A 12,029-nucleotide genomic window follows, 5' to 3' on the forward strand; every position below is an offset into this window, starting at 1 on the left:
TTGCAACATCCCTTCTTCTCCCTTCCCTCCCTTCCTTTAGCTAATATTCTGTCCACCCCACCAGCTTTTGACACCTTCTGTTTATGAAGTTTATCCTGCTCCCCCAGGAGAATAGCGATGTGTTCCCGAGCTGCTGCCACTTCCTGTGGCTCTGGCACATCCGAGAGTTCGTCCCCAGTGTCAGAGTCCTTCTCATTTTCATCTTTGATGTAACTCTCTTTTCGTTGCTCCTCTCGCCACTTTTGCGCTCGACGTGTCTTCTCCTGTTCCCAACTGCAAAGAAGGGAAGAAAGAAAGGTTGAAGAAATGCCTTATGATCAAGAGCCAGCAAATGACAGGCAACTGGCACATCTAGTCTAAGCTCGCAAAATAAGCTGATGGAAAACACGACCAAGGTCCTAGGAGTGTGTCCTGTTTGTTCCCTACTGTCTGCTTACTCAGCAATGGTGAGGAGATGGCGAGAGCTCTCGATCTGTATCTCCATGTAATTATTCTCCAACTCCATGAGGTGGCGACGCACATCCATCTGTTCCCGAAAGGTGCTGATCAGCTGTTCCCGGAGCTGATCCATCTCCTGCCTCTCAAAGTGATTCCCACGGAGCTGTACTTCGGCTGTACAAAAGGCGGAGAAAAGAAGTGTAACTGATACGGGAAATCCAATCAAAGCGCTAAGAGAAATGAAGCTACCGAATAGCCAAGTTTTTGCTCCCTTTCTTCCATGCCTTACTATTTCAACCATGCTTTCTGTCTACTTGCCTGCGCCTGACTTTTTCAAAACTTTCAGTGCCTCATCAAACCTACCAATCAGATCCCTTTTCATCCATAAGACAGAAATACCAACCCTACTCAATCCATGACCCAAACATATATACGCATTTCCCTTTCTTCTTTTTCTATAGGTGTCAAGATGCCATGGCAGGCATATTTCTGGAATGCTTCAGGAATGTGTAATGTAAGACTGATTGTGCTGGATCAAGCGAAAAGCCTGTATCTTTTAGTGTCCTGTTTCTCATAGTGGCCAAGCAAGTATCAATAAGGAAAATCACAAGCAGGATGTGACCAATGACACCTCTTGCTAATGTTCCTTAGCATTTAGGCATTATACAGAGGCATATCACTTCTAACATTAAAGGCAATGCATCCAAGTGATATGCCTCTGTATAATGTCTAATTGCTAAGGAACATTAGCAAGAGGTATCTGTGGTCACATCCTGCTTGTGATTTTCCTTGTTGATTCTTGCTTGGCTGTAGAAGATTTCTGGAAGATGAGGTTAGCCATACTTCATATATGAATAACCTCATCTTCCAGGCATCTTCTACAGTTATCTTCATGTTATGTCAGCAACTCAGCCTACCTTGAATACTCCGGATGTCTGACCGCATTGGATGGGGCTCCTGTTGCTCAATTTTGCAGTGCAGACGGTGAATTTCACGATGGAGTTCAGCAATGATACTTGTGTACTGAGCGATGTGGTAGGTGACGTTGAGATGGTTGCGCTTCACCTGTCAGGCGAAAGAGAGAGAGAGAGATGGATGGATGGAGGGAGGGAGGGAGGGAGGGAGGGAGAGAGAGAGAGAGAGAGAGAGAGATTGAGAGAGAGAGAGAGAGAGAGATATTGAGAGAGAGAGATTGAGATTGCAGGTGGATATCTCGAAGCTTGTTGCACAATATCTCAAGCTATTGCCATGGCTCCAAAGCTATTTCATGTTTATGTGTTTATATAGCAATAAATCTTGACTCCTAATTCTCAATCCTATATTCAGGAACTTACTTAAAACTTGTTCAAGCAGGAGACCCTATGCAATGTAGTGATACAACATAGCTAGATAAATGACTTTATCACAGATTAAGACAGAAGTCACATATATACATAAGATCCGTCAATTGTAGAACACAAGGATGTTCTGAGATGTTCTATTTGTTCTGAGATTTCAATTGTATGCTTTTTCCTCCTGCCTAAAATTACATCTGGCCATTAATTACTTATCCTTGTGATTGGAAGGCATTTCTTCAATGCTTACATGCTGGTTTGCCCAATTTTGGTTCCTGCCTTACCAGACCCAGCTCCTGCATTGATTAGAAAATATATTGATGGTAAGGCTAGAATTAATCATCTTTCAATGACCGGATGTGGAAGACTGGAGAACCGTCTGGATTCAGGTGAAACAAACTGTGTTATCTGAACGACCTCCAAGAGTTGGAATTCTAGACAAAGCAGAAGAAGCAACAAAATGCCAAGAATGCGGCATCCTACCGTGGTGCGGATATTCTTAGCCCGTTCAGCATAGGTCAAGGTGCTGCGTGACTCCTCAAAAGCACTACTTGCGGGGCTGATGTGAGCAATCATGACTGTACGGCTATTTCCACCTAGAGAATCCTGGAAATAGAAAGCACAGGATTGAACACAAGATGCCAAGAAGCCATACCAGACTTTCAGCAGCAGTCAGAACTCTGTCTACAGAAAAGGAGGAACCACATACACTCAGGTAGACCATGATGATTCTAAATCCATGCTTTAATACAAAAACTGATCTGACTAGATCAAGCCCAATCCCATCAAAGCAGGATCCTCAGCACACATTTTTTAAGCCAGGTTTGCTTAGGGAACCACACTCTTCATACTAGGTATTTGAATATTTAGTTTTCACCTATGAACACTTTGGGAGTCTGGCTCAAGAAATATAAAAGCTTTAATTTGAACTCTTAAGTTGCAGCCATAGTTATCTGCTTGGAACTCTCCAGGGTCCTGAAACTGTACCTTGAGCCATCATGTCTATACTGTACAAATAGGTAAGTGTGAACATTGCTTGTCTTATATAAGTCCACTATATCAACTCTCATCTCTTCTCCATCTCACTCAGTTACAGTTTAAATTACTCTTGCCATACATGTTTCCTTTTCTCTGTTCTACCACAGAAGAAAGCAGGCTATATCAAACTTATGACCAAATAAAACCAACCAGATTGCTATTTTGTTCACTGGAACATTTCATTCCACTTTTAGGGATAGCACAATTAAACACATATTGACACAAATATAACCCCCCCCCCCCCAAATCTCTCTACTCTGTTTTGCCTATCTATTGAAAATACATAGCTTTTTTTAGGCTATTCACACTCTCTGCTTTTTTGCCAAGCCTACCTTGAGAAGGCGAGTAAGCTTGCTGTCCCGGTAATTAACATATTTGACACCTGTCCTGTCGCTGAGAGCATTAATGCAATTGCCAAGAGCCAGCAGAGACCGGTTGATGTGAGCGCCCTCCTTCATACGCTGTCCACGATTCTGCGTCTATGGAGGTTGGAAAAGGTAGAATGGACATGAGAATGAAATTGCCATTCCAACACAGACCACTCCAGAGGCAAGCCCTATTTTTCTGAGATATAATTCTGGGGTCAGATTGAAATATACTTTCCCTGTCATAATTTTGCTGTCACTAATATTTAAGCTGCTTTTACCACAGGGGAAAAAAACTGATGGAAAGTAGATCTTATCAGGAATCAGGTTAAGTTCCTGATATGTTGAAATATGGTGACCCAAACAAAGAGGAGATTGAAACAAAAAAGGTCTTGATCCAAATATTGGATGGAAACTATATTAATGACATATCCATAAATTTCTAAAGAATGATACTTTGACTGACAGTGGTGGCACAGTGGTTAGAATTTACAGTATTACAGGCTAACTCTGTCGACTGCCAGCAGTTTGATCCTGACTAGTTCAAGGTTGACTCAGCCTTCCATTCTTCCAAGGTCAATAAAATGAGATTGTTGGGGGGCATTATGCTGACTCTATAAACAGCTTACAGAGGGCTGTAAAGCACTATGAAGCGGTATATAAATCTAAGTGCTATTGCTGTTGCTATTCTTGCATATAGGAAGCCTGTGTTCACTTGCATATAGGAAGCCTGTGTTCACATGAATATTCTACCAAGTTCTCAGTCCCGATACAGTTTCATTAGTATTTATCATTTCAAACTGGTTATTTAGAAGTGCCAGATAAATAGGACTGTATCCATAATAGCAACATTCTTAAGATTTGAATGTATGATTGAGAGTCCAAGATATCCCCAGATGACTGGACTTTTAGAGACTCTACTAATAGCAAATTTCAATCCAAGTGTTATAATAAGCCTGGTTAATTCTCTGGATTTTTTTTCTCTTCTTTCAAGGAAAGATTGCCCTTTTCTACATTAGCGGTCCCCAACCTTTCTGACTTGGCAGCTTGGTGGCAGGGGGAAAGGGGAAAGTTCTGTGTGAGTGGCAGGCACACACATAGCGTGCGCAGTTTCATTTGCACAAACAGTGGGAGAATGTGCCCATCATTCACACATATGGAGCTTCACGCATGAGTGCAAGTGCCTGCTGCTCAAACAAATGGAGCTTTGCACGCTTGGGCAAGTGCCTGTCTCTCACACAAATGGAGCTTTGCATGCTTGTGCAAGGGCCTGTCTCTCACACAAGCCCAGTTCTGAATGGTCCAAGGCCCAATAGTGGGTCAGGGCCTGGGGGTTGGGAATGCCTCTTCTACATCACTGTAACCTAACCTTCTTGTTTAGATAATAAGAGGATATATGTAGCTCAGGGTTGAACTGTTGGGTTCTATGTACTCTCTGACCTTGGTTGTATTCTTATAGATGTTTCATTACAGGCTAGGTAATATCATCAAGGTGAAGGAGAATAGGGTTCACATGGAAATATAAGAAATGGAGGCTATCTTGATAATAGCCATGCAATTAAAATGAGAAAAATGGACGCTTTATATTTGCATCCTGTCCTCATTCAAAGCTTTTGGGAGAGATTTGCTTTCTTTTTCTTTGCAGGATGAGCTAACTGTCTGAGCCAAGACCATCCCATCTTGGTTGGTCATAGTTCAACTACTCTATCATTCTTTAAAGAGCTGCTCTTACATTTATTCTTATTTCATACTCTCTGACAATTGAATTCAGGATGAATACCTTTTGAAACAACTCTCTTCACCAAATTAACTTTCTGTAATTCAGTGCATATAGCTGCAATGTTCACTGATTTTCTAGTTAAGTATGTTTTTTCATTTGCCTTCTGCCCTCCATTCTTTGTGTAGATGTTTTAGAAAGTAAATCCCTGAGAATAGGGTTATCCCTTTAGTCTTGTAAAACAGACACAGAAGAGTTTATTCTCAATAAAACATTCATCAATAACAATATCTCACTTATAGGACTTTCAGCAAAGTAATCATGCAAACCAATCCCCCCAAATTGGAAGTTAGCCAGTTTCCAGTCTGCCACTGCAAAGGCTGTTTCAATACTGAGGTTTCATCACCAAGCACTTCCTATCTTACTGCTTCCCTAATCTCTCTCTCCTCTCCTTTTCTCTCTCTCTCTCATTCCCCCCACGCCCCCATGGGTGTGTTTTTCCTTTTGAGGCGATTGGCCTTTTCTCCTCCACATCCATACCTGAGAAGCCCGCTCTGAGCCTGCTAAGTCAATCATGAAGAGTCGGCCTATGCGCACCTCCTGCATAATGTTTTTGATGCGGCTCTTTTGGCGCACGGTGACCTGCAGCACCGCATGGGAGCGCGAGGATGTTCGGTTGGCTGCTGTAGGCTCCTGCGTCCGTTGCTTATTGCCCTTCATTAACAACTGCATTATCTACATGAATGAGAAGAATGCAAATCTGACCAAAACTATTTGGTGTAGGTTAGCAATGTGCTACCAGTAAGGACCAGGGGGAGGAACAGAGCAAAAGGGCAGGTTTAATATAGTCTTCGAACTTCCTAAGCCCTATGCACATGAACAAAAGCCAAAGAGTCAGTCATGTTGTTGTGTGTTCTTTGGGAATATGCATTTTACGTCTGAAATTTTCTCATACCTTTGTATCTCGCTGCATATTGTTTTCAGCGAAATTACAAACCTATATAGACAAACCTGTCTTCTCTGCTTTCCAGAAAGAAGATCTATCTCTTTTTTCCTGATTGGATTTATTGTGCCCTGGTAGCAATAGTTATATAAAGGGACAATTCTGAAACAGAAACTCCTTTTTCCCTTCCTCAAAGAGGGTGGGACATGGGTTTAGCATATTAAAGACTTGGTAATGGAAAGCAATTGTGGGCATTGATCAGGCCTTAGTCAGCAAAAGGCCTTCTATCTCTAATAACGTATCAAGCCAAAGTGACTTCCATCTATAAAATAACGGGGAGCTGTGGATGGAGAAAGACAAACAGGACACCATCACCAGGAAAAGGCAAAAGGCAACTTTGAGTCCCAAATTTTATGGAACTTCAGGGGGACTCAAAGCAGAAAATGGGCAACTGAACAAGCTAAGAGATGCAGAAGAACTACAGACACAGAATAACAGAGTTTGAAGGGACCTTGGAGGTCTTCTAGTCCACCCCCGATCAAGCAGGAGACCCCATACCATTCTGGGCAAATGGCTGTCCAATGTCTTCTTAAAACCTCCAGTGATGGAGCACCGACAACTTCTGAAGGCAAGCCATTTCAATGATTAATTCTTCTAACTGCCAGGAAATCTTTCCTTAGTTCTTGCTTCTCTCCTTGATTCATTTCCATCCATTATTTCTTGTCTTGCCATCTGGTGCTTTGGAGAATAGCTTGACTCCCTCTTCTTTGTGGTAGCCCCTCAAATATTGGAACATTGCTATCATGTCACCCCTAGTCCTTCTTTTCACTAGATTAAACATTCCCTACAACTGTTCTTCATATGTTTTAGCCTCTAGGCCCCTAATCATCTTTTTTGCTCTTCTCTGCACTCTTTCCAGAGTATTATTTTTTTATAATATGGTGACCAAAACTGGATGCATCCAAGTGTGATCTTACTAAGGCTTTCTAAGGCTTTTGTTTTGTTTTGTTTTACTAATTACTAAGAGAGCAATTCTTTGCAAAATTTCTTCACACAATATGTTTCTCCCAGAAGCCTGCTGCAATGAAGTGAATACTAACTAAATAAATTTCCTTTGATATTGTGCCATGTGGTACATTGGTCCACAAAACCCATTATTTTTAGCTCAAATGGCTTGGGGAACGCTGCCCAAAACGTTCTTCTTTAACTGAAAAGAAGCGAGGTCAAGGGACTTGCAGCAGTGGTTTTTGTAACTAAATTAGTTAAAACTGCAAAATTATGCTCATTTGCTTGGAATTATTACTTGTGAGATGGATTTTTGAACAAGCAAAAATTACAATTTGACTCTGTTCTTTGAAATCTCTGTGCTACCACAGTACTAGGGAATATCAGTCTGATTTTAATTCCTTTCACCAGTACACAGTGAAAAAGACTAAATTTCTTGTTCCATCTCAGTTGTGTTTCTTTTTCTGCCTCCAAACACGAACACTCATATTCCTCAGCTTAATACCTGTCTTATATCCCACCAAGTGACAGAACAAACAAGTGAAGTTCTCAACTCTAGTCATGGAAATATAGTACAAGAATTAAAAAGGGGAAAGGAAGAAGAGGTTTTGATTTTATTTGTGGGACATTAAACAGAATGCTTTCTGGGGATTCTGGGTTGACAATGTCCTCCAAGGAGAAGTCAAAGAGTCACAGCCGTTGTGAGAAACAAAAAAACTGGGTTAGGAACTGTTACTCTAACCAAATTTTCCAGTTGTTTAAACCAAATGGACTGGATTTGGATGTTCAATCACATCAGACTAGCTATCATAGTGACAAATCCATGTTAGCCTCTTGAAGAAAGTTATATTAATAATTAGGATTACTATGTTGCAAGACTGCATTTGGCAATCAGCATGGTTTTTTTTTCTGAACCTTTGCAGGGTTTATTCCAATTCACCTCCTTAGCATTGATGGTTGAGACTTCTGTGATTCCAGCCACTTGGATGAAACCTTTAGCATCCTCACGCAAATCCAGGTAGCCCAAGGAAGGGTTCAGGAGGTCTCGGATCATCTCATTGTAAATCTAATTAAAAGAACAAGAGAAAAATTCTATGGTAAGGAACTGGGGAATTGTAAGCAGCTTGGGAAAAAATATATACTGGTAGGCTTCAGAATAGACAGAAATTGGTTTCTTTCTCACTGCCTTCTTAGATGCACCCTCCTCTTCTCAGAGACGAGGGAAAATACCGGGAAGAGCTCAAAGTGTCAGTTCTTCAACACTCTATGAAGTGAAGTCACAGAACAGAAGCATCTCTACATTCGAGTTCCAAGACCTAATACCAATTTGCAACACCTAGAATCCTACCAACAACAGCTTACTGGATTAGCTGGCAATCAGGCAGTGCCACCATTACTTTTTCTGTGCATTGAATGCAGCCTGGATTTTTTTAATCTGAAATGCTGCTGCAAATGCTAAACAAAAGTCACAGTCTGAATGACATCGTCAAGTAGATTCAATGTGGTGCACTGCAGGCATATATAAATGAGCTGATACAATGAGCTGTATGCCAAATCAGAAATATTTTGGTTTAATTTCTGAGTAAACACAGGAAAGTTGATTTGAGAGACAAGAAGATAGGAAAACCTGGATTTCCAAAGCAAAAAGGAAGCAAAATGGAAAGATGGTCACTCCACTTTCAAACATTTGGACAGAGTTGAGGGAAAAAGGAGAAAGTGACCTTCAATCCTTCAGGAAAGTTTTGCTGTGTTCAGGGTTTTCTTCCAGCCACTACTTCTTGCTTTTCCTGTTTTGTTGCTGAGTGCTGCTTGTTCCAGGCTGCTAATGCGAGTCAATATTATACTAGCATGAGTCCTAATGGGTTGCCATGGAAATTATCTCAACATACCATATGAAGTATATATCAGCCATAAAGGCGGAAAGGCTGAAGAGGACAGGATATGTTGGACAAGAAAAAAAAAAAATGACAGGGTCCCATGTAACCTTTCACCACTCAGGCAAAGTAGAAGGAGATACACACCACTTAATGTGTAAATAAATATTTCATTCATTCATTCATTCATTTTCCTTTCTGACTCCTTCAAAGTGACCTACCTCCAGGTAGGACATGGAGACTTCATACTCCATGTCATTGCTGGTCTCCTCAATAGCATGGAAGAGATCATTGAGTGTCTGGACATAAATGCCAGGCTCATGATCAGTGCCAAGCATGGTGTAGGTCTTTCCACAGCCTGAGATGTAAGGAAAGAGATCAGAAAAAATGGTTGATAAAATGGGATTTCCATTCTGGGATGATCCAAAACTGTCATTACATTTTCTTTGAAAGGAGCCTGGCATTCTTTTTTTTATAGATTTTTTAAAATCCTGTCTTTATTATTTTTATAAATAATTCAAGATGGTGAAGATACTTAATACTCCTTCCTCCTATTTTCCCCTCAACAACAATCCTATGAGGTAAGTTGGGCTAAGAGAGCTTTCATGCCTACGAGTGGACTAAATCTCACAGTTTCCCAATTTCTAGCCTGGTGCTTTAACCACTACGGTGGCTGCAAAAAAATGTGTTTTCCGAGCTATAGGCCAATCTCTGATTGAAGTTACGGAACAGCATAAAGGTTAAATGAACAAATGACTTTGTTTATGAAGAGACATTTATATCTTTGTGCTTCCAGTTAGCCTGCAATTAATCAATGAGGGCGTTCCGTTTTCAAACAATATTGAGGTCCCACATGGTATCACTGTGGCACACAAACCAATTAAATCCCTCCCAAACACTCTAAGTAAATGGAAAGACCCAGTAGCCCTAGGAAAAAAAACCAGGAGTCATCTACAACAGAGGTGTCCAACTTTTCTGGACCAGCAGTGGCAGCAGTAGCAGCAGGGGGAGGAGAGGGTGTTTTAGCACACTTGTCTGCCACTTGTACAAGTGGAGCTTTGCATGCTCACCTGCCGATTGTGCAGCCTGGTTCCCAGCAGATCACAGACTGGTACCAGTCCACAGACTGGGGATTGGAGACCAATATACACGACTGCAACAGCCACTATATCGGACAAACAGGCAGAAGACTAGCAGAACACATCCATGAACACCAACTAGTAGTAAGAAGACATGATGAAAACTCCTTAATTTCACAACACATGGACAGACTTAACCATAGTTTCAACTGGGAAATCATAAGCATCCTAGACCAAGCCAAACCCAAAAACACTAGAGAATTCCTGGAAGCCTGGCACTCAAACTGTCAATCAACAGTCACATAGAGATAAATGACATCTACGCGTCATTCAAAAAAGACAAGCAAAAAGGAAGCAAAAAGACCAGAACACCTCACCAGAACCAATATCTAGATGAACAGAGATTAACACCAAGAGTAATGGTAGACTAACAATTAAGAAGCAAACAATACCCCAATCAAGGAATTACCAATTCAGATAAATAAGTTAATCATAAGCAAATAGTCCAATTAAGGAACCACCAAGACCACTCTCAATGACACTGACAGAAGAAACCACCAATATATACAATGAGAGCAAACTCCACTCTCTACTAGTACTGATAATGTTACCTAGTTTGGTAATGAAATATCTGCAAGAAAACAACCAAGCTGATACAGCACCAAGGATGCCACAGTTTAACCCTGAGCTACAAAAATTCTCTTCTATCAATACTAAGGTATGCATGCCTGAAAAAAGCCACGAATTAAAACACTTGGTCCAAATATGTTTTCTTTTTGGCTGTCTTCTATTTCCCATGCAAAGCATATTGCTCTGCATTCATTACCACAAAGGAAGCAGCATTTCTCAGCTGAGTCCAATTGCTTCCAGGACTATACAGTCTATGCTTGCAAGACTACAGCAGCCTACAGTTATAGCAACCAGAGCTTGGTTGTTACCAACTCATTGGAAAATGAAATAGACAGCTTCAATCAAAACTGAGCCTGTTTTTACCTGTTGGGCCATAGGCAAAAATAGTTGCATTGTAGCCAGAGATGATCCCTTCTACGAGTCCTTTAGTGGTGGCACGATAGACCATTTCCTGCAGGGAGAGATGAAGAGATATGAATAGATGAAAAACATGAAAGAACTTACTTTTAGGGAAGAAGTAATTGCTCTAAAGATAAAGGTATGGATAGCAATGAACTTTATCAGACATATCTACAAAAGGGATAGAAAAAGTCAAGATGGCAATTATAAGTGCACAATTGAATACCTGTGTGTGAAACTGACACATGTATAACAGAGGTAAGGCTTCAACTGCACAGACATGATTGCCAACTTGACTTTTTAAACTTTTTTACTATGGATATCCTTGAACTTTATCTATTCCTCTTATGCAAGCAGCTCTTCAGTTTGGTGTTGCTACTGCCTTGCTATCTGGCATGCAATCTAACCATTCTGCCCATGGATCATTAACTGAAGAAGCTGGAATGCATCTTGAGATACAGATAAATAAATAGCACACAGAGCAACTATTTGGGGCAGTCCCATATGTCAGATTTATTGCTCCGGGGTTGACAGTGGTTAAGCAGGCCAAAATGAACTAGATTTATAGATCTGAAACAGCTGAGTTAAAACAAGGCACTTCCCTTTGGCTGGAAAGGCATTAAGCTGAAACTCCCCTTCTGAGCTAAATTAATAAAATAAAAAGGACTTGATTCTCTCTCCCCCTTGGCACTTGTCGGCTCTCTTCTTCTCTTGAAATGCTTGTATCTCTTCTTTAAAAATGTCTTGGTCTAAGAAACATGGAATGTCAATATTGGCTATATATACATCCACACAAAATGGGCCATGATGACTTCCAACACATTCTGAAAAACGATGATCAATGGTTGAAAAAATATGTTCATCCAAAAGGCAAGAGATTTTGGTTCTGTATTTCTAGTCATCTACTATATCTCACAAAACTCTTCTTACCCTACTCCTTCTCTGCTCCCCTGATTCTCAGCCCATGAATAATACCTGGCAGAGGAGGAACAGATCTCACTCAGGAACTTCAATTTCAGTCTATGTGCAAATAACTTCAAAATGGAGCTCACAGTTTGGCCCACCAGATACTTGTACCACCTCTGACACAAGCAGTAGCAGGCAGTAAAGCAATAAAGTTGAGCAAACAGAGTAGGGTATCCTTTGCCTTGTTTTGTATGAAAAAAAAATCAGAAATATGAGATTAGAAAAACAGGAACTGTGTAAG

General features: G+C 40.8%; 1 protein-coding gene across 2 annotated transcripts in view; it reads right to left on the reverse strand.

Annotated features, from left to right (window-relative positions):
* Window positions 1–12,029, reverse strand: part of KIF19 (kinesin family member 19) — a 41,892-nt gene that overhangs the window by 12,428 nt on the left and 17,435 nt on the right. For both annotated transcript variants that reach the window (XM_026675783.2, XM_087956016.1), the window contains exons 4-12: window positions 10,787–10,874; window positions 8,936–9,072; window positions 7,781–7,906; window positions 5,433–5,627; window positions 3,143–3,289; window positions 2,256–2,378; window positions 1,356–1,503; window positions 438–612; window positions 75–273 (exon numbers count right to left, since the gene is read on the reverse strand). In XM_026675783.2, coding sequence (XP_026531568.2) covers window positions 75–273; window positions 438–612; window positions 1,356–1,503; window positions 2,256–2,378; window positions 3,143–3,289; window positions 5,433–5,627; window positions 7,781–7,906; window positions 8,936–9,072; window positions 10,787–10,874 — 1,338 coding nt within the window. The remainder of the gene's footprint in view (window positions 1–74; window positions 274–437; window positions 613–1,355; window positions 1,504–2,255; window positions 2,379–3,142; window positions 3,290–5,432; window positions 5,628–7,780; window positions 7,907–8,935; window positions 9,073–10,786; window positions 10,875–12,029) is intronic.

This window comes from Notechis scutatus, chromosome 2 (assembly GCF_049901735.1).
Source record: "Notechis scutatus isolate UNSWTSFEM ecotype Mainland chromosome 2, rNotScu1.2, whole genome shotgun sequence".
In the NCBI taxonomy this organism is placed as follows: Eukaryota; Metazoa; Chordata; class Lepidosauria; order Squamata; family Elapidae; genus Notechis; species Notechis scutatus.